Here is a 23,800-nt window from a genome sequence, read left to right as displayed (position 1 = left end):
AGTTAAAAAAATTCCATATTTAAAAATGTGTGATTCTGCATGATTTAGCACTTTATTTTCCCTCTGAAATTGAATACAACTTTCAAAGCTTGCAGTTGAAGCCACAGCACCAACTCAGGAGAGCTTAAAACAAAAAGGGGTATAGGGAGTTTATCGGTCCATATAACTATGAATGCCAAGTTGTGCCATAGTTTTAGGCATTTCGTGATCTAGGGATTTAGATGAAGTCATAGGGACTAGATTCTGTCTCTTTCCACGTTTCACCTCTGTGACTCTGCGATCCCATAGACTGTAGCCTACCAGGCTCCTCTGTCCGTGGCATTTTCCAGGCAAGAGTACTGGAGTGGGTTGCCATTTCCTTCTCTAGGGGATCTTCCTGACCTGGGAATCAAACCCAGGTCTCCCGCATTGCAGGCAGACACTTTACCCTCTGAGCCACCAGGGAAGCCCGTATTTCTTCTATGTAATGATAAAGTTAGGCCTACATTGTTTTCGCTAGCAAATAAAGAGAACACAGTCTGTCCCTCAATGTCTGTAACTATCCCCTCTGATAAGCCATTTTTAAAAAATATCTCCCTACTCCTGACGAGTCATTGGACTACTTCTAAAGTTGGGAAGTTACAACTGTGTGAGTGAGAATACCAGTGGAATAATGTGGGACTGGGGTGTTTTTGTTTGCTTGTTGTTGTGTTTAACCAAAAGGAGGAGGAGAGAGTTTTGGGTAGACAAAACCATAGGATTTCTACCACATGAGCAAAAAGATAGATTATTTTTTAAAAAGTTGTTTGAATCATATGACTCTTCATTTTTAATCTTTGTTATATGATCAAATGTACCTTAAAACTTTGAATAGGAAAATTAAAAGACTTCCTGTATTTGGGATCTGCTCTGTTGTAAGGAAAGAAAAGACCAAGCTATGTGATTGTTTGACTTGAAGACCATGTACTAGTTAACTCTAAGCATAACGTATAGTAAAAAAAAATACTAAGTGCATCTGTCCCTTGAAACTAGTTGGTCCTTCACCTATGTGAAGTATCCAGAGTAAAAGGGGGGAATAATCTTAAATATCTAGACATCTGCACTCATTTCTTGGTACTACTTTGATAAATTCTAATGTATCCAGAAAACAATTACCAGAATAGAGAAGGTACTCAAGATCATAATCATAAGAGGAATGACAAGAATCTGGGGGATATTTGGCCTGAAAGGTAAACTTCAGTGTGATTTCAGAAATCATTACAAATAGAAAGGTTATGTAAAAGACGGAAATGAAGATAAGGATGGGGGCGGCAATGATTAATATTTATTGAGCTTTTGTTCAGTAACTACATCTGGCACCGTGCTCAACATTTTGTACTTGTCCTTTTTATTTGTTGTAATTTTAAGTGATGAGGATTTCATTTTCTTATTTTTTTATAAGTGAAACTGAGCTTCAGAAGGGTTAAGTAAGTAGTGTAAGATCACAAAGCCTATAAATGTCCAAAGATTCAAACACTGATCTGACTTCACAGGCCATTTTGTATAGGAAGCTACAGGGAGACAGATTTAGATGCATATTATGAAGAACTTTCTAAAAATGTAATAGTCTCTCAAGGTTTTTCCCTGTCATTGAGGGTGTTTAAGGAGAGGCTTATAATTATCAGTTGCAGTGGTTCTGTGCACATTTGGTTTTGGAGGATGAGTTACTCAATTTGAGGTTGTTCACTTTTAATCCTATATAGGAGGACAGAGAATGTTGTTTGGTGTTGCGCATGTGTTATGCATGGAAATGTTGGGAAAAGCAAAAAAAGCCTGAAGACATTGTGCATTGCCTTTATGAGTTTAATTTCACTGTATCGAGAAATGTTAGTGGACGCTTCTCATTTCTCTCATTGTGGAAGCTTCATTTGTACTCTATACAGCTTCCCTTCTCTTTAGTTGAGCCTGGTTTTCAATCAGCAGTAGTCAAAATTAGCACTCAAGGTTGATATTATTGGAGTTTGTCTTTGACGTAGCCTTTGAAGAGGGGCTGGGTGTTTGTAACTGGTCTGTAGCTTGCCGAGAGGATCAAAAAATGCCTCCGTTATAGTTCACACAGTTTACCTAAAGAAGGGATTGAGTGATTAAAAAAGAAAGCAAGCACATGTAAATTGAAGGCATGCCTCCATTTGCTGGGTTCTTATTTAGAATCTTGTTTCTAGTCTGATAAATAGTAGATATAAATAGATCAGGAGAGAGCCTAGATAACTAAACATTTGAAGTGGACAGAATGAACTTCTATATGAGAAACTCTTTAAGCCTTAGAAGACATAGTCAAAATTTTAATACGTGGATGGGATAAACAGTGCTGACTTACTCACCAATTTAAGATTCAGATGCATAGTATGATGCTTAAAGGAAGTATTTTTAGGGTAGCAAAAGAAGGTCTGAAGATGATTTCAAATTTCTTACCACCAGTATATAGTATAAAGAGTTGATTTAAGAAAATGTTAGTACTTGGGGGGAAAATGAGGGGTATAGTGAAAATATAGTTTGAAAAGATATGTTTAATACATCAGTTTTATTTTTGGAAACAACCCTAGGGTTTTGTTTTTTTTTTTTTTTTAAATTACAGAAAGGATGAGAAAATTTTAAGTTCAAGAAAAGGGTACTAATTTAGAGAAATGTCAAGGTAGGTAAACTCATGAAAGGCAGAGTCATTGAGTGGGAATAAAGGACATAAATAGGGGTTATGGGATATGTTCTCAGCCTTGAGGTGAGATATCTCAGATATGATCATATCTGATATCTTAGAGATGATTATCATATCTGCCTCTAAGTATCATACTGATTGCATTTAACATCTTTCATAAAGAATGACTTAAATTTTGATTTGTTTCACTTAGGAAATATAAAATCAGATCTTCTGAGAGATTTAAAAAGTGGTCCTATAGTCCATTTCTTTGTAAGACCAGTTTGAAAAATACTCTTTTTTTATGAGTTTATTTTCCAGATACTCGTTATCTGTGTTGGGAAGGCAGGTAGGAAGAAGAGAGGTGTCAACTGATTTGGCAGTATTATTAAAGTAGGTGTTGAGTTCATGAACATTTTTTATATTGTTCTTCATACTTTTTTGTAGGTCTTAAATGTTGTTCAGTCACTCAGTTTTGTCCAACTCTTTTGCAACCCCTTGGACTGGAGCCTAGCAGGCTCCTCTGTCCATGGGATTTCCTAGGTAATAATATTGGAATGGGCTGCCATTTCTTTGTCCAGGGGATCTTTCCCACCTAGGGATCGAACCCATATCTCCTGCAATAGCAGGTGGATTTTTTACCACTGAGCCACCTGGGAATACAGGAATTTCCCAACTTTTAAAAATGTGTAAAATGTTTAATTACGTATGTCCTTCCTCTAGATTCAGCAGTTTTTAACATTTTACCCTTTGAGATTTTATCTCTATATACATACTTTTTTCCCCTATACTATTTGAAAGTAAATTGCAGATATCATGATCAGGTCAGTCTCTCAGTTGTGTCCTACTCTGCGACCCCATGAACCACAGCACGCCAGGCCTCCCTGTCCATCACCAACTCCCAGAGTCCACCCAAACCCATGTCCATTGAGTCGGTGATGCCATCCAACCATCTTATCCTCTGTCGTCCCCTTCTCCTCCTGCCCTCAGTCTTTCCCAGCATCAGGGTCTTTTCCAATGAGTCAGCTCTTTGCATCAGGTGGCCAAAGTATTGGAGTTTCAGCTTCAACATCAGTCCTTCCAATGAATACCCAGGACTGATCTCCTTTAGGATGGACTTGTTGGATCTCCTTGCAGTCCAAGGGACTCTCAAGAGTCTTCTCCAACACCACAGTTCAAAAGCATCAATTCTTTGGCACTCAGCTTTCTTTATAGTCCAACTCTCACATCCATACATGACCATTGGAAAAACCATAGCCTTGACTAGACGGACCTTTGTTGACAAAGTAATGTCTCTGCTTTTTAATATGCTGTCTAGGTTGGTCATAACTTTTCTTCCAAGGAGTAAGCGTCTTTTAATTCCATGGCTGCAGTCACCATCTGCAATGATTTTGGAGCCCAGAAAAATAAAGTCAGCCACTGTTTCCACTGTTTGCCCATCTATTTCCCATGAAGTGATGGGACCAGATGCTATGATCTTCGTTTTCTGAATGTTGAGCTTTAAGCCAACTTTTTCACTCCTCTTTCACTTTCATCAAGAGGCTTTTTAGTTCCTCTTCACTTTCTGCCATAAGGGTGGTGTCATCTGCATATCTGAGGTTATTGCTATTTCTCCCAGCAGTCTTGATTCCAGCTTGTGCTTCCTCCAGCCCAGCGTTTCTCATGATGTACTCTGCATATAATTTAAATAAGCAGGGTGACAATATACAGCCTTGACATACTGCTTTTCCTATTTGGAACCAGTCTGTTGTTCCATGTCCAGTTCTAACTGTTGCTTCCTGACCTGCATATAGGTTTCTCAAGAGGCAGGTCAGGTGGTCTGGTATGCCCATCTCTTTCAGAATTTTCCACAGTTTATTGTGATCCACACAGTCAAAGGCTTTGGCATAGTCAACAAAGCAGAAATAGATGTTTTTCTGGAACTCTCTAGCTTTTTCGATGATCCAGCAGATGTTGGCAATTTGATCTCTGGTTCCTCTGCCTTTTCTAAAACCAGCTTGAACATCTGGAAGTTCACAGTCCACATATTGCTGAAGCCTGGGTTGGAGAATTTTATGATAGTTCATCCTTAAATACCACAGCTTTCCTAAGAATAAAGATATGCTTTTCATATAGCCATTACCATCATAATGGTACCTTAGACAATCAGTGGCTTCCCTGATTGCTCGGTTGGTGAAGAATCCTTCTGCGATGCAGGAGACCCCTGTTTAATTCTTGGGTTGGGAAGATCCACTGGAGAAGGGATAGGCTACCCACTCCAGTGTTCTTGGGCTTCCCTTGTGGGTCAGCTGGTAAAGAATCCTCCTGCAATGCAGGAGACCTGGGTTCGATCCATGGGTTGGGATGATCCCGTGGAGAAGGGAAAGGCTACCCACTCCAGTATTCTGGCCTGGAGAATTCCACGGACTGTATAGTCCGTGGGGTCAGAGAGTCGGACACGACTGAGCAACTTTCGCTTTTACTTTTCAGACAGTCAGTACTTCTATTATTTAATATCCTGTCTATAATTCAGTTTCTCCAGTTTTCCCTAAGATGACTTTTATAGCAATTTTTATCTATTAAAAAATGAAACCTCACATATTGCATTTGGTTGTCTGTCTTTACTCTTCAATCTGAAGTCTTCCTTCCACTAATTTTTGATACTTTTTGAAGAGCCCAGACCAGTAGAGTTTTATTTTACACTTTAACCTTGGCTAGCTCATTTCTAAGGATCAAAGGAGATAGCTATCTTATTTCTTGTAGTTTATTATTGTCTAATTATTTTTAGAATAAAACTTGTTATTTGTATTTTGTGTTGTCTTTAAATTAGGTTTTTAGGTATTATTTAGAGCTTTCTTCCTGAATTATTGTCATCCAGTAGTATTTAAGAGCTTAATGATGATAGTGTCCATTTGGTTTTTGAGTTTCACCAAGACAGTCTCATTTGTTTAGGCTGCTAATAGAATATTGGTATACATAGGGTATAATTAAAATGATTCATTTCAGACTTAGTGGCATGTAATGAATATCGGGTTTACCTTAGAAAAGACTCAGCATAAGCAATTCAAATGAAATTCCCTGGACTGAATTAATATTTTCAAAGGACTCAATTTTGACAAGAGTGTCAGAGTAATCTCATGGTTACTTATATACTTAAATTAGATCTTTAGATTCTGACATTTTTAATTATCTGGGCACAAGACTGTTACAGTATTTTCTAACAGCCTTTATAATAAAGCAAAGTTGGTAGGTCTTTAAAAATAGCCATAAAGGGATTTAATTTTCTTAAAATGATTCTTAAGTTTTAATGGTAAAACGTGCTCTTTTAGATTAGAAGGAAAAACCTTTCTTGTCGTTTGTAGGAGAAAACCTTTTCCTTTAATAGATTTTTTGGTTATATATATGAATTGTACATGGGTTTCATGCCTTTCATTTTAAAAACTTTTTAATTGGAATATAGTTTATGTATAATATTGTGTTAGCTTCAGGTGTACTGCATAGTGAATTGACTTTGCATACATTGTGAAATGATCACCATAATAAATCTAGTAACCATCAGTCCCTTACAAAGTTATTATAATATTACTGGCCATATTTTTTTATGCTGTGTATTACATCCCATGGCTTATTTATTTTATACCTGGAGGTTTGTACCCTTTAATCCCCTTCACCTATTTCACACTCCTCCCCTCCCAACGTCCATTTGTTCTCTGTAACTGTGAGTCTGTTTTGTTTTGTTTTGCTTGTAGGTTTGTATTGTTTTTTTAAATTCCACGTAATACCCTTGAGCTCCATTCATGTTGTCTCAAATAGCAAGATACTTTTTTTTTTGCTGAGCCTTGGGGCATGTGGAATCTTAGTTCCCCGACCAGGGATCCAACCTGCACCCCTTACAGTGGAATCACTGAGTCTTAACCACTGGATTGGCAGGGAAGTCCCCAAATTCCATTTTTATGGCTGAATAATATTCTTTATCCATTCATCTGTTGACGGACAATTACGTTGCTTCATTTCCGGAGTGAGGTCATTTCTGAAGCGATGTAAGAGTGGTGCCCAGTGGCTATTTGTATATATAAATTTTTGACTTACTAGCGCTTCAGTAAGTAAATGAGAGCTATTTTCATTTTCAAGCTAATTCTCCTATATGGTCCCTTTTAAAATAAAGTATAAGACTGTATATTTTAAAGCTTCTTGCTGGGCATACTCAAGGATACACAGTATTTCACAGAAGCCCAGGGAGGCTTGTGTTTTTTGTTTATTTGCTTTTAGCTGTGCCTGTGCTGCTTGTAGGATCTTAATTCCTTGACCAGGCCCTGGCAGTGAAAGCACCCAGTTCTAACTACTGGACCAACAGGAATTTCCAAGGCTTGTATTTTTGAGTACTCCTTGTTCAGCAGGAGATGGTTGTTGTCATTCAGTTGCTGAGTCGTATCCGACTCTTTGTGACCCCATGGACTGCAGCCCACCAGGCTTCCCTGTCCTTTACCATCTTCTGGAGCTTGGTCAAACTCATGTCCATTGAGTCGGTGATGCCATCCAACCATCTCATCCATTGTCGTCTCCTTCTCCTGCCTTCAATCTTTCCCAGCATCAGGGTCTTTTGTTATGTGTAGGCTCTTCGCATCAGGTAGCCCAAGTATTGAAGCTTCAACTTCAGCATCAGTCCTTCCAATGAATATTCAGGGTCAATTTCCTTAGGATTGACTGGTTTGATCTTGCACTCCAAGGAACTCTCAAGAGTCTTCTCCAACACTACAGTTCAAAAGCATCAATTCCTGGGTGCTCAGCCTTTTTTATGGTCCAGTTCTCACATCCATACTGGTACTTCAGCAAAGATGGTACCTTGTATAAATTTAAGTTGTCGAGTGTACTGAGTAACATCAAATTATGGTGGAACTAGATAATCAGTTAAACAAGGTCAAAAGATGATACTAATCTATATCGAAGAAAAATAGAGTGTATACCCTTATATTAATTGGGACTTTTTGTTCACTTTTTGTGATTTCAGTTTGATTTGGGATTTTTATATAAGTGTTTGCTTTTTAATGCAGAGTCGGATTTACTAAAAGATGCAATTTAGACTTTTAACTAGAAATTATTTTATGTTGCTAGGAGGCTGGTGGAAGTCATCATAAAGTTTCTGTTTCACCTGTTGTCCATGTTCGAGGACTCTGTGAATCTGTGGTGGAAGCAGACCTTGTGGAGGCCCTGGAAAAATTTGGGACAATATGGTAAGGCCCGCAGGGACTCGATATATATTGTGGAAACAGTGCAGAGAGAAGACTTCGTTTTCTTGCTAAAAGCCTTGATGCTTAGCCATACAATATATTGTTTGCCTATAACTGTATTTCTTTGAAACCTTCTGAGTCTTTCTGAGATTAATTTTTAATTTTAATTCTTCTGAGGTGAATTTTTGTGGATCATGATCCCATCTCACTCCTCAACCAGATTGTGTGTAACACCGATTATTGCATCTTTCATCTGATTTTCAAATGAATCCATGATTCCTTCTTAAATACTGTTTTAAGCCATTGAGTTAATTAATTATGCCGTTTATCTTCAGAGTTTCAAATAGTGGTACTTAAATACTGGGGGGTTTTTGGTTTGTTTTAGTTTGTTTTGAACTATTTTATTAATTGGCAATGAAAAGGGGGTAGACTGAAGGGTAGGCATTATTTGCTTAGTGTGAGTTGCTGTGATATCATGAGTGGTCAGTGTTTTATTCTAGCTTATTTTCCTTTTGTGTTTTGTATTCACTTATGCTCTTCCTTTACAGCTGGTGTATACTAAGAATACTGACTTACATGAAAAACGTGATTTGAAAAATGAATCTGCTACCCAAAATAGACACTTAAAAAAATTCTTTCTAAATTGAAATATGCTTGGCTGTTCTTTTCTTACTATGGATAATATAGAATTTATTACTTTTTTTCCATTGATGAATACATTTGGGGTTTTTGTTATAGGCAACAGAGACTATACAGACTAAGTCATAATATATAAACAGGAGAGAAATTTCAGTATATTTGCTGAGATCATTTGACTGCTTCAATTTTATAAAAATTTATGTGGAGTTTTGAGTATTGAAAGAAGATGGTGAGGGAGAGATCAGAGATTCCAGAAGAGAGGAATCATTTCTTCAAAGGAGCATTAGTAGTGTTAGGTGATACCTTCCATCATGGCATCTTCTTCATTTCTTGGTGACCTCATTGAGAGGTGGATGACTTAGCAAACTTATTACCCTTAACTTATGGACCTCAGAAACCACTGTTAACATTTTGTTTATGGTTGGAGGTACAAATTGGAAAACCACATGGACATAAAAAAAGTCCATTTCTTGAAGTATCACTAATGACTGTATCACTTCTTAGTCATTTGGAATGGATATTGAAAGTTAAGTTTGTCTGGAGAGTTACACTGTATTGAAGCAGACTCCTTAGACGATACTTAGACTTGCATGTTGACATTGATTCACCCAGTCACCACTTCCAGGTGGTGTGTTGTCTCATGGAGTTATAAAGAGACTCCATGAGACAATGAGGTTATCTCTGGATTTTTATTTTCTTCTGTTCTTGTATATTTAGGGCTTTTTAAGTTACTTTTTTACAGCCAAGAAATACTGAATATTGTCAGGAAACAAGTTGGTGAACAAATGAAGTTGGAAACTTTAGGGAAATAATAACTATATTGATATTTTGATGTCAATTATTACCATGAACTGGATGTTGGGGATTAAAGAAATAGAACTGTTTGTTTAAGGTTGTGATTAATTTGAATTACTTTTGAGTGGCTCATCAATTTTTAGACTCTATACTGTTTGATATTTAGTCTATGGTAATGTGTTCCATATGAATTTTATTTAGTTAATTTGCATAGTACATCATTCTGCCCTCAAGATTCGTAGTTATGTGGATAGAAAAATCGTGAAATAATTGGAACAAATTAGTGTATACTTAAGAGCTTAATTGGCATAAATATGTACAATAGGAGTTTCAGTTGTGTGAAATGATCTTGAATAAGAGGTATCTGCTACCAAAGCTGAAGTTTGAATAGCCTCCTATGAGGGGTAGGTGTTTGCTTCAAAATATCACACTTATAGAAACTTTCCATATTTTTTTGTTTGTTGATTTATTTGGTGGTATATGTGAGGGCAAATATAAAGATGATACAGAAACTGCTTGTATTAAAAAGATGAGTCACCAAGTTCAATATATAGTAAGTTTATACTTAAAAACTAGATGTATAGGAAAGAAGTTCAGAAGCAACTGTAAGATGTTAAAAGTAAGTCAGGATAATTGCTATTTTTTGTCTTTATTTAATCAAAAGAATATTTAAAAATATATCCTTATAAGTCTCTTTTCCTCCCTTCTTTCTTTCATTTAAGGAAAAAATACTAGGTAGTGATTAGCTATACCAGTTTGAATTTTAAAACAAAACTTTTGAGACCTGATTTATGTAGTAAATCTCTTGCTTCCTTTTGTTTTTATTTAAAAATTAGTAAGCATGTTTTAAGCTATAAGTTGAACATACCTACTCTACCATATTTCTTGTACTTTTTATTTTTTCTCTCTTTGGTCTTCCAGTCTTTCTCATATTAGTACTTTGAACTTTTTTTTTTTTTTAATTATGTACCCCAGAATTTAAGTGAATTATAAAATGCCTGTGACATTCTAATTTTCCATTCCCTGTCTTTATATGATGCTACTTTTCCTGGGTAACCTGTGTAACATTTAACTCTGTGCTTCTAACTTACTTCTTATTGTAGCTATAGAAAGCATTTTTTTTTTTAAACTACAAACAGATAAGTCTATTATAATAGGCCAATAAAGAATTTATTTTTTTGAACCATTTTGATTTTTCTGTGTTTCCAAAGACCCAAAGGACATTATTAACATATTTATTTGGTGATACCACTTAGCTTTAAACCAGCTTAGATTTGTGAGAGGGAGAATATTTATTATTCTTAAATTTCTTTAGCATAGACCTAATTCTGGTGTTTTCTATTTTTTTGTATACAAAACTTTAGAACCTCAACTAGGAGTTTGAGTTTCTAAAAGGAATGTTTCTCTCCTGAAATTTATATCTTGCATTTATAGTTGGTAAAACTAATCCCAGGCATTACTGTTTCTGTTTTATTCTTCAGTTTTGAATGATGTGGGCTGAAAGCTAATAAACCTCCTAGACTAACAAGTATTGATTGAATACCTGTCATGTGCCAGGCTCTTTGTTTCTAGATGCTGAGGATGTAAGGATGAATGAGGCAAGGCAAACAATTTGTATGCAGGAACTGTAATCTTGACAGCCGTGCTCCCAGTTGTATAAACAAGGAAGCTGAAATTCTTAAGAAATTACATAATTTGCCAGGCTACAGAGTGGTCTGTTTCTCCCTAAGAAATGGCTTGCCAGTTTCTGAAGTGTAGTTAGTTCTGGATGCCTGACTGAGAAGCAGTGCTGTCACTGAGTCCCTGACCTCATGTTATTTCTCTGGCCTTCTGCTCTTATACAAAGCACATTGCCTGTATTTAAAGATATTTTTAACGCCCTTGTTTCTGTGAATAGAGGACATGGTTCCCTGTTCTTATCCACGTGTTCTGATTTCTTGCTGACCTCCCTTCATTTCCAGTTTTTTTTTTGACATGTATGCACTGCTTTATTTGTTTTTGACTGCATTGGATCTTCATTGCTGCACAGGCTTTCTCTAGTTGCAGTGAGTGGGGACTGTTCTCTAGTTGCAGTACACAGGCTTCTCATTGCAGTGGCTTCTCTTGTTATGGAGCACAGGCTGTAGGTCCACAGGCTTCAGTAGTTGTAACTGCTATGCTGCTTATAAGTGACAGCCTGAGGAATAAAGTGCATGGGATTATTAGTAACTGATAACAGAATTGTGCTTGAGGAGGGCGTGAGGTACATAAAAGCTTTTAATCACAAGAGGACTTTTCAAACATATACCATCTACCTGGTATACCACAATTTATTTGGATAATTTAAGAGTTTACTAACATTGGGTGTAGGTAGTGAAGACTACTAGCCAAATGATTTGAGACATTTTAAATTAAAGTCTGCTTTTACTTGAGAAAAATGTTAATTAAACTTGCTCTATTAAGGTATTCTTTCTCTATCTTCCTTTCAGCTATGTGATGATGATGCCATTTAAACGGCAGGCTCTGGTGGAATTTGAGAACATAGATAGTGCCAAAGAATGTGTGACGTTTGCTGCAGATGAACCTGTGTACATAGCTGGTCAGCAAGCTTTTTTCAACTATTCTACAAGCAAAAGGATCACTCGGCCAGGCAATACTGATGATCCATCAGGAGGCAACAAAGTTCTTCTGCTGTCCATTCAGAATCCTCTTTATCCAATTACAGTGGTATGTATTTTAGTAAGACGGACTAAATTAAAAGTGATTTTGGAATTTGCCTTGGGTGACTAACCTGTAGTTTTCTTCACTGCCATATAGATATTTGAAAATAGTGGGTTTAAAAAAAAAAGAATTATTAAAAGTAATCTTAGTTTTGACTGTCACGTTTAATGAACAAAGACATGGTGAGCACTGAAGTTGTAAAAAGGTCAGAAGCACAGTTGTCATAATTAAATAGGCACATTACTTTTATTTACTACTCTCACTGTTAACTCTCTTTCTGATGATAAAATATAGACAGACTTGTTGGAAATGATCCAAGAAATCTCTGTCACTCACACGCCAGCACATACACTAAGAGCATCTACTAGGTAGTCACAGAATCCAGTGGTCTAGTAAGATGTACTTATCATTATAAACTGTTTAGAGATAGCTTGTTAAAAACTTCTTTTCTTCACTCTTTAAAAAAGTAATGTTAGAATTTTAAAAGGATTCATGTCCTGAACCAGTTGAGTTTTCTACTTTATAATAATAACATGCTGTTTAATAATAAACTAGTGATAAGGACACTTGATTTTTGTAATGAATAAAATGTCATAATAAGAGGAGCTTCATTTAGTATGATTTCTAGTAAAAGTATATGATATTTGAACATAAACTTAAAGCATTAGATACTATTTAAATTTAGATACTATGTATCTATTTATTTTTGTGATCTGTATAGACTTATTAATAAACACCATTAATATATTTACAGTATTTGGTGTTTTGGGAAAAAGAATATAACTAGTACAAGTACTCTGATTTGTTTATTATATCCTTAGTTACCTAATGGTGTGGCTCTGTAATGTAGGTACTCAAAAAATTTGAAAGTTGAAGACTTGTTCCTAAGTGGGTATTTAGGGTTCTCTCTTAGATTCGGGCATCTTGTTTGGTGAAATTTAACTCTTCATAAATGATCTTCCCTGGGTCTTTTATCTATAGCCATTGTCCTTGAAAAATAAATACTGAGTTGTACTACTCCTACTCTTTAATAAATACTTTTTTATTGTAATTTAAGTGATTATAATATTAAACATTTCAGAGTCACATTTGGGAAAAATGTAATTGGTTACAGCTTTGGTTTATTAATTGTATTATCAGAGATTCTTTTAGGTACTTAAAAATTTAAGGATTCATTTAGGAGATTAAAAGTAATAATGCTTTTCAAATGTTACATTGGAAATTCTCTAATGTGAGTATATTGTGTAGGTGAAGAAATAGCTTTAGATTTATTAAAGTTTAACAGTTTTTAAAAGTTTAATTAGTGCTTAATAGAAATTACATCATGACAGGTTTTTTTTTGTTGTTAAACAGAGTTTAGCTTTATTATATTTCTGAATATAAGATGTGATGAAGTCTTGTTTTCTTTCCTTCCTAGGATGTTTTATATACTGTATGTAATCCTGTTGGAAAAGTGCAGCGTATTGTTATATTCAAGAGAAATGGGATACAAGCAATGGTTGAATATCCTTTATTTGTAAATTTTTTATTGATGTGTAAGAATGCTGTGTAATATAGATCTTACTTTTTCCTGCTTAATAATTTTGAGAACAAGTAGTGTTTGTTATCCCCCACCATCTAATTGTCTTAGGTTTAAAAACAAAACTGCAGTACCCACAGAGAATTTTACTATTTTTGATAACTTCTACTGTAAAGTAATCCAGTGCTTCATCTTACAGTTTGCTTGCTTTTTTAATGGGGGAAAAAAAATAACACTGTTTGATTATATGTATACTTGTACCTTTTTGGAATTTATCTCAAATGGACTTTTTTGAATCTCTTTACAATAGTTTGGAAGTATCAAAACGTTGGAATCAGTAGAATGTTTCTTTCCTTTTTTCATTGAATCTTTTAAATGATCATGGTTTATGTAAGACCTACTTTTCTATGTTAAATTTGTTATACAGTGAGTAAAATGAGCAAGCTGTACATATAGTACAATCCCATTAAAAAATAATTAAAAAAAAAACAGCCCTAACCTATGTGTACATGTATATGCATAGAAAAAAGTAGAGATATATAATGGTAATATGTATTATATATATTACTCTGGCAAGGTATTTTTGCTTTTTTTTATTACCACTTTTGTGGTTTGATTTTTTTTTTTAAAAAGAAACTTAAAGTAAATTTTTAAAGGCCAGTAAAATGAGGATAAAGATGATAAACTCAACCTTCTCAGAAATATATAAAAATCAAGTATTTCTTTTGTTATTATATTGATTCTTTGTAATATTCTTCCTACTTAATTTTTTTGGCCTTGCTGTGTGGCTTGCAGGATCTTAGTTCTTGAACCAGGAATTGAACTTTCACCCTTGGCAGTAAAAGTGTGGATTCCTAATCACTGGACTGCCTAACAGAAAATTATCTGTTCTTCCTACTTTGAGAGTACAGTATTTCCTATTTCAAGATAGCAAGCTGTAAAAAGAGAGAAAGAAGGATTCTTGCTCTTGCCCAGTCGGCTCAAACCAGCATGAAGAAGGAAATGGCACCCCACTCCAGTATTCTTGCCTGGAGAATCCTGTGGACAGAGGAGCCTGGAGGGCTGCTGTCCATAGGGTCACACAGGCTTAGCAGCAGCAGCAGCAACAGCACGGTCTGATCTGGAAATACGGCCTCTATATGTGCTGTCAGTGTTTCCACCAGTATGCAAAAGACGTTGGCTTCATTAAGTTGACTAAGTGAACTTCCTTGAATGGATCATCCAACACATCTAACTTCAGTTCAATCGTTCAGTTGTGTCTGATTCTTTGCGACCCCATGGACTGCAGCATGCAAGGCTCCCCTGTCCATCACCAGTTCCTGGAGCTTGCTCAAATTCACGTGCATCGAGTCAGTGATGCCATCCAACCAACCATCTCATCCTCTGTTGTCCCCTTCTCCTCCTGCCTTCAGTCTTTCCCAGCATCAGGGTCTTTTCCAATGAGTCAGACATCTAACTTAGGCAGAAATAATACTGGCTCTTTGTATATAAAATAAAAGTTTAAAAGCTTCAAAAATCGAAACAAAAAGATAGCAAGCTGGCCTTTGATAGGGAATGAGACCATGCTCCATTTTCCCCCTCCCACTCCCCAATTTATAAAGTATTTCTGATGACCTAGAAGGATTAATGTAGATACTTTGGTTGCATTATGTTTTCTTTGGTACCCTTGATCTTAAAAATAAATTCTCGTACTAAAAATTGTTAGAAATTTTATTTCATAAAGCATTTTCAGAAGTAAGTTATTTCTGACTTTTTTCAATCCACTTCTTAGAGAGTGAATAATGATAAATTTTGGACACTTTAAACCAAATTTCCTTAATAGAGCTTATGTTTGAATCAGTCCTATGTGCCCAGAAAGCTAAAGCAGCTCTCAATGGAGCAGATATATATGCTGGATGTTGCACACTAAAAATTGAATATGCAAGGGTAAATATTTTTTTTCCAACACTTTGCCAAAGAAGTTACTTATGCTTTGGATACACAGTTTGAACTTCCTTTCTTTTTAATCTTAACAGCCAACTCGTCTAAATGTTATCAGGAATGACAATGACAGTTGGGACTACACTAAACCATATTTGGGAAGACGAGGTAAGTATTTTATGCATTTTAGATGTACTTGACATCTGCTGTCAAATTTTTACATGCAGTTAGATTCCGTTTTCCTGACATGAGCTAGTTCATTCAAATGAAAACCTTGTTGGTGAAGCTTTTGTTGCAAAAGGCCTTGTAATGCTGGAAAAGAACCTTGAACATTAGTGCCCCCTTCTGGTATGTACTGAGTTAACGTATATTTAGTTCAACAAGGAGCCCACACATACAGGCACGCCCGCAGTTCAAGGACTTGCATTTCTCCAAGCAGCTCTCTCTCTTTGGAGGAGAGGAAACTGATTCAGAATATTCCTTACAAACTTCAAACTTGCACACTGCTTCTCTATGGAAAGGACTTTCCCCCCAAGCTGGACGAGGCATTAAGAAGGATAGAGGACTCCAGCAGGCTGACTCTACACTTCATCATGCACAACATCGGCATCAGCAAAAAGCCCTCTGAAAAACTCAGACTTGCAATTCACCTTGACTGCATACTGCATGCACCATCACCCCAAGTTTTTAAAGGAGGACACTTAACAGTACTTCAGACTTGCATGGGATGAATACCATGATAGACTGTGCCCATTTATTCAAGTTGTATGTATATATTGGTTTGATTTCCCTTAAGGTTTCAGTTGTAGAATTTAAAACTTTTCACTGACGGATACTACATTTTATCTACAATGTTGTAAATCTTAATGCCCATTGCTGTAACTGTTAGCAGCTTAGATTCAAATTGTTAATTGAATCCTTAATAGAGGATATAATCCTTAATAGAGCTATCTACAGGTCTTGGGAATTATAATGCTCAACCAATCCACACAGATATTAAAGATAAAAGAAATAGATACATACTTGCTGCACCTAAGATTACTTTTTTGTTTTTGTTTTCCTCAATTGTGGACATTGAATAACATAATAATGAAAAGATGCATTATATGTAAAAGATTTTCTGTGTGGTTTGATTTTTGTAAAGTGGCTGTTTATAAGTTGTCACTTTTTGTAACAATTTAAGGTTATCATTCATGTTAATTTGTGTAACTAGAAATTTTGACCTTTCAAATGTAGGTGAAAGTACCATGTCTGTTCAAGGTAGAATATATTTAAACTTTATAAATCTGAAAATAGGAGCATTTCATTTGAGATGCATTTTCACCTATAACTTATAAATGCTAGATCTCATGAGCATAGATTTGAATGATAAAATTGTTCAACTGACTGTGTGGCAATTCTGGAATATACAAATCAAAATGTGGATCTTGTAAAAACAAGGGGGCTGCAGTATTGGCTACATCTCAACTACAATATCAGTGTTTGAACCATGTGTTGGGAAACCTCACCAAGATGAGTATATCCGTAGAAGTCAGTAAACTAGGAAAAATTTTTATGCATCCAAAATATCTTGGTTAGTAGGAACTCCATAGTGCATGTACTGTTGACAAAAAAAAAAGAGACAGTGTGGCGATCCTTTGCATGTTCACATATTTAGGACTTTTGGGTGATTGACCCCTTTAATTCTTACTTCTCAGGAAATCATCTTGCCTTATGCATGGGGTTGCAAACAAGTTTGTTTGATAATGCAGCTTAGGCTGGACCCCACATTTTTTACTACTCACAGAAATCTGCTTGGCCTGGGCTTGGTACAGTTGAATACAGTATTGAAAAACAAAGCCTTAGTCCTCAAACAACAGAACAAGTGGTTGATGAGAAATCTCTCACTTCTGTCAAGTTACAGTTACTGAACATTCAGTTTTGTTTTTTTCTAAACTCATTTGAAGTAGTAAGTTTGGTTATTTTTCTCTTAATGTTTCTTAAAATATTTATGGACATCCTTCTTATTTTAATAGTGTTTATTTCTATTCTTTTAAGAGAACTGAGTTTTACAAAAGCCAGCTTAGATTAGATTTTTATACAAGAAATTATAGTCAGGAAAGTTTAGAAATGTAAGATAGAAATTTAAATAGGGAAATATAAATAAAGGAGGTAAAACAGTTAGCTGTTTATACTTTCAAAGGGAAAACATTCTTATTTTCTGATTCCTTACAAATAGATATTTGTCTGTACAGCAAATATCATATAGCAGTTTATTTTTGTTTTTGTAGTGACTTCAGCTTCCATTCAAGTTGATAATGAATTGTAACTTTTTCTACCAAAAACAAGAGTGACTTTATAAATATAACCTCATATCAAAAAGTTCTTTTCAGGTCAATTTACATTTTAGTGCAAAGAATTCTTAGCCTAGACTCCAGAGAATCCCTCCAGAAATGTTAAGCAAAACTTGTGTGTGTGTACATCTTTTGGGGGAGAAAAGGTCCATAGCTTCCATCAGATTTCAGACTGAATCCATGAAAGTTTACAAACCACTGTTTATGCATTGATAAATTCAGTGTTTGACTTTTCCTCATACTTCTTTATATGACCTTATGTTAGTGCATTCTTCCAATTATTGAAGAGAAATTATTAGAAGTATTGACAATGTTTGGCTGAAAGATACCTTAGAGATCATCTATTCTATAACTCCTTCATTTTATACATAAAGATTGTTTCTATGATTATATAGCAAATTAGTGGTTAAGTTGAAATCTTAATTGATTCCCAATTCAGTGCTCTTTCTTTTATAGCACACAGTTAACTGTCAGTAAAACTAAGCCATGAAGACTTTATGACGGTTTTCGTTTAAGATTCTTAGATCAGATAAGCGCTTGTATTTAGCATTTGGTTGCATTCTTGAGCAGAGGAATGTTAGCAGAGTAGAATAGAAGACTGCATTGATAGAGTGAGACTTAAATGATAATACTGGGAAGAAGGAACTGTGAGTGTTTAGACTGGAGGAGAAATAAATGACTTTGGGAATATGGGGAGGATCATAATAACTTCTAAGCATTTGAAAGAGTTTTTGGAAAAAGACTTAAGTATTGAGTAAGGCTGTGAGGCCCTAAATGGAGTAGAATATATTTAGAGGACAAATTTCTATACGATATAGAAATTAATTTTTTCATGATTTAAGACTAACTGAAAATGTAAGGGAAAGTAATGAGTACCTTGTTACCAGAGTTGGGTCAGCAGAAGCTAGGTGGTCCCCGTTGATAGTCTCAGGGATGATATAAAGAGAATTTATACACTGAATAAAAGTTGAACTAGATGACGTCCTAGGTCCCTTTCAATGCTGTGGTAACTTGAAATAGGTAATTAAAGCAATACTTCTGTAGCGTGAAGTGAAAATTAAAGTATTTCTCATCTCCCATTAACCTCATTTGTTTAGGTGACTAAGGATATGTAGAAAGCCTTTCTCTTTGAATTTTCAAAGAATGACCAGACTCTGAATATTCATTAAAAATAAAAGAAAGAAAATCTTACTGAACACCATAATTTGATCAGCAAACTTTCTCAAAATATTACACAATGATTTTTAAAGTTTACTAATATAGGAAGTACTATTTTAGAAACTTAGAATAATTTTTTATTGTTACCTTAGATTTGAGGAAATTGGCATGCCTCCCCTAAAGATGTAGTTAGCATAAAAATTATCCTTTAGGAGTATTGTAGTACTCTCGTCCAATAATGTAGCCCCCTTGGTTAGCTTTAACTTGGCATATTTAAGCTTTGGGGGTGTTCTAGTTCTGCCTGGTGTTAAGGTCTATAGACAATGGCCATGATACACAGTATGGGCCAGTGATGTGAAAATTTCCAGCTCTCAAGTCAGTAGGTGTTTGTAAATATGTGTATATACATACAAAATACTCTGTGTTTACTGATTGTGAAACCATGTAATACAGGTTGTTGTTGGCTTATGCTGAACTTCTTGAAAGAAGCCCACTTTGAAAATGTGTTGCTGTTGAAGCTAATAGTATGCATCAGGTACTGTCTTTCAAAAGTACTGCACTTAAAGCTTGTTTTAAAGACATGTATTGGTAAAAAACTTCTGTACAGTGTCAAGCTTTAGCATTGTGTACCTCACTTTCTGAAAAGTATCCATTCTTTCCTTAAATTCGAAAGTGTGATTGTATTTGGCGTTTGCCAAAAAGATATTTTCAAGTTAAGTGGAATTTGTTAGATAGAATTATTTTCTTAAACTTCTGGTGTTTGTATTTAAATTGGATATGAATGGATGTTTAACATTAACCAGGAATCACATTTCTCATGAATTGTAATGGATGTTTTGAATGGGTGTTTCCCATGTGAGAACTCTGTTAAGTACTTGAGTCAAAATTGTTAAAACCATGTTTCTACTTTTGTGTCAGATAGAGGAAAGGGTCGCCAGAGACAAGCCATTTTGGGAGAACACCCTTCTTCGTTTAGACATGATGGCTATGGTAAGTTTGTCAAGGCAGAAGGAAGGTAGTATAGACAAACTCTTAGAATTTTTGCATTTCTGATGAAGAATGGCACAATTCTTGTCTCTCTTTTTTTTCTGCTCCCTTGATTTGGTTTATGGGATCAGTCCCTTATTAATATACTCCAAAGGAGTTGTCCAAAGTTCTTTGTTTTCTTAGGCTGTTGTTATATCACATAATCTTTGGGATAAATGAGAGCTCTTGTTTGGGATTGAAAGCTTTTTCACTGTTACATTTTGTTTTGTTTTGGTTTTGATTAGTTATGAGCTCCAAACTGTTAGAAGACCAAAAAGAAGTATAGCTCAGTAAGTGTATTTTCTTCCATTCCAGCAGTTTATGAGCAAAGAGGAATTTAGAGTAATAAAAGGCAGAGTGAATGGGGTATTTGTTGAAAAGGAAACATGATTTTGGTTAGATCTCTTAATTCTTTTAGTTCTACACTTGGCTACACTTGGTACTTCACCTTTGGTTAAATTTGTATTTCTCTTTTTTTTAAACTTCTTAGTTTTAATGTTTGCTATGTTGATAAATTAAGATTATGAAACCTAGATTGATAATCTTCAAGTTAGGTATCTTCAAAGTTAGGTATCTGGCTGTTGTCTTTATAAGCAGATGTTGAGAATTGTTGATAAAAGTTTAAACTTGTTCTAAGTTCTGTGTTTTTAAGTATTTTTTTAGTTTTTAGCAGTAGTTATTGACCCCACCTATTCTGTGGTTTAAAGTTGAAGTACAATTAGCGTTACTATTAGAAGTGGTAGAAAAATTGCTATGTTGTGTTCTTGGGATTTATTATTGAAAAGCCACCAGTGTTTCCTGTTGTTTGAAATGTTTTTAAATAGTGTACATATTTGATGACCATTCTTTGCTGTGAGTTTTAGCTTAATCCCTAGTATCTTTTTTTGAACTCCAGGAATTAATTACGTGTATGTATATGTGTCTAATTGTTCAAGTAGTCTGTATTGCAGAAGAGATTTTTAAACAATAATTTATATCAAAACAGTAAGTGTAGTATAAAGTGAAAATCTTACTACAGTCAATATACTGTGTTCCTTGATCATTTTTCTTAGTTTCTTTAACAGTAAATATTAATATGGTCATACAAGTAGTTCTGATCCTTCAGTAAAGAAACCCTTATTATAATAGGAATTTACTGTGCATTGTATAATGGAGGGTTTCAAAAGAATGGCTCATCAAAGTTTGTAGTATAGTTGTAGATTATATAAATGTGTCATGGCAGTCAGCTTAAAGCCAAAAATTGGTTAAATATTCTGCCAAAGGGAGTTAGAAAAAATCTGTGAGCATATAAACGGACAGAGTACTACAGTAATGATGACACAAGCCATTTCTTAGTGTGGCTTTTTCAGGTTTGTCTTCACTTAATAAAATACATGAAAATTACATTAATAAGAATATGTATACCCTAGAAGAACTTCATATTTTCTGAAAACCTGTTGTGAAATTCTCTGTTGGTTTCATGCCCTAAGAGTGTGTGTGTATAAATTTTAAGATGTAAGCTTAAAGAGAGATGCAAAACTCTTTGGAATGATTGTTAAATAGGGGTCATTCCGGTTCTGGAGAGTCCTGCTGAAGAAGGATGGTTGTGGTGGGTTTGTGTAGGGGCACCTGCTCTGAGCTATGTTTATTGAAACATTTGTCTCAGAGGAGAGTTTGCTCTATTTTCCTAGGGAGGTAAGCAGGAGAGGGGATAGGAGATAATGACGAATCAAGATTGACTGAAGAGAGAAGTAGCATAAAGAAACTGGGGTAAAAGCAAAGATGGGAGTCAGTGCTCATGATATTGAGCCTTTTTTACAAATGCTTCAAATCATAACTGTGTTCCTTCAGATCAGCAGTTCAGCAAAGCAGGTTCATTTGCATTTTGGTGTCATATCATAGATGACTTTTCCTTTATAATAGTATGTGAAAAAATAAAGGAAAGGTTTATTTAACAGATGAAACTTGTTCACTAGTTTATTATAGCAGTATAAATCTGTGCTTTGAGAATTCTTTATCTTTATTTGAAAGTCTAGCCATGTGAGATGAACTGATAGAAGCCCTCATACTTGAAAAGTGGCAAAAAATTATGTACAGATTTTAAAATGTTGAAGATGGGGAAGGCCTTCAAAGTGTTCAAAATGCCATTTATGTAGCATTTTCCCATATAAATGAATTTTTTAAAAACAGAAGCAGCAATACTTTTTGCATGAGTTATTTAGAAAGCTTTTAAGAGACTTGTTTTTAATCTTCTTGATATAGGTAATGATTTAAATCGTGTATATAGCATAATTTAATCCTGATGGCTCAGTGTTATTACAAACATCAGATAATCTTTTGCACTGAAATTGTTACCTATGACATTAGATCTAGAGTTTTTGGACCTTGGTCAACTTCAGCAGAGTGGAAGTTTCCATTACCCATCTAATGTACATTTTCCCACTGTGTGAAAAAATTTAGTTATAGTAGTGTAGTGTCATTACTGTACAAGCAAATGGTAGTATTAGGGGAAGGGCTGGGTGGAGTATAATATATATGTGCATTTTTGCAGCAGGGGTAAGAATAATTGATATTTAATGCCACCGTATATATAATAGTCTAAATTAGAGGCTGAAATACAGATAATTACTTAACAAGTAACACACCATGAGCTATATTGATTGTTTTGATAAACTAGATTATCAACAATAAGAGCAGTTGAAAACCTTGACCAATTTAAGGCAACACTGATGATAATATATTGATAAAGTATGCCTCCATAACGGAGAAGGCAGTGGCACCCCACTCCAGTACTTTTGCCTGGAAAATCCCATGGATGGAGGAGCCTGGTAGGCTGCAGTCCATGGGGTCACTAGAGTCGGACACGACTGAGTGACTTCACTTTCACTTTTCACTTTCATGCATTGGAGAAGGAAATGGCAACCCACTCCAGTGTTCTTGCCTGGAGAATCTCAGGGATGGGGAAGTCTGGTGGGCTGCCATCTCTGCGGTCGCACAGAGTCGGACACGACTGAAGTGACTTAGCAGTAGCAGCATGCCTCCATAAAATTGTAGGAATTCACAGTATATTTACATGTGCTCAGTGATAGTATTTCTGTGTTGTTATGAATGGCAGCTATATTTAGAATATTGAATATTGAATCCACATAAGCTGTAATAATGTGCTATGATACCAAAATATAGTAGTTCTTAGTAACTCACTCTACATGACAAGTGTTCCTTAGTCTTACATAAAAGTGAAAGCCAGTAGCATTACATATTCTTTATTTCTTGAAAAATGAGGGAAGGACTTGGGTTTTTGGATTGGTTTCTTGCACAGTAGGAAAATCTTTATATGCACCCCAGAGTATGCTTCTGTAATCATTGACTCAGCCCAGTCGGTAAAGACTCTGCCTGCAGTGCAGGAGACTCAGGTTCAATCCCTGGATCGGGAAGATCCCCTGGAGAAGGAAATGGCTACCCACTCCAATATCTTGCCTGGAAAATCCCATGGACAGGGGCGGGCTGCAGTCCATGGGGTTGCAAAGAGTCGGGCACGACTGAGTGACTAACACTTCACTTCACTTCAGGAGCACTAAGATGTGTGGGTTTACATTTTTGAGTTACATCTCTCCGTCTTAGTTGCTTGTTCTCAGTTCTTATGCCTCTCGTCTTCCTGCTGTAAATGTGCCCTCTGCCAACTTTTAGTATCAGTTTCTCTGGACTCCTTCATTCCCATCTATTCCATTTGCTCTTTGTTTTTCCTGTTGCTTCTAATCTTTTATGGATGGGAAAACTGAGTAAATTGAAGTTACTTAGAGCTAGAGTACTCGAGAGTTAGCTAGTTACTCTAGAGTTAGTTCGTTGATTCTTAGTAAAGATTCTCAGAATCTTT

At 35.4% G+C, this 23,800-nt stretch overlaps 1 protein-coding gene across 3 annotated transcripts in view; it reads left to right on the top strand.

Moving 5' to 3' along the window:
• Positions 1-23,800, top strand: part of HNRNPLL (heterogeneous nuclear ribonucleoprotein L like) — a 54,100-nt gene that overhangs the window by 4,827 nt on the left and 25,473 nt on the right. For 2 of the 3 annotated variants that reach the window (XM_006071185.3, XM_006071183.3), the window contains exons 2-7: positions 7,742-7,860; positions 11,760-11,997; positions 13,409-13,494; positions 15,340-15,436; positions 15,526-15,598; positions 19,840-19,911. In XM_006071185.3, the coding sequence (XP_006071247.1) occupies positions 7,742-7,860; positions 11,760-11,997; positions 13,409-13,494; positions 15,340-15,436; positions 15,526-15,598; positions 19,840-19,911 (685 nt within the window). The remainder of the gene's footprint in view (positions 1-7,741; positions 7,861-11,759; positions 11,998-13,408; positions 13,495-15,339; positions 15,437-15,525; positions 15,599-19,839; positions 19,912-23,800) is intronic. The other variant, XM_025260885.2, reaches the window with a different exon arrangement.

This window comes from Bubalus bubalis, chromosome 12 (genome assembly GCF_019923935.1).
Source record: "Bubalus bubalis isolate 160015118507 breed Murrah chromosome 12, NDDB_SH_1, whole genome shotgun sequence".
NCBI lineage: Eukaryota > Metazoa > Chordata > Mammalia > Artiodactyla > Bovidae > Bubalus > Bubalus bubalis.
This window is presented reverse-complemented; position numbering and strand designations above follow the sequence as displayed.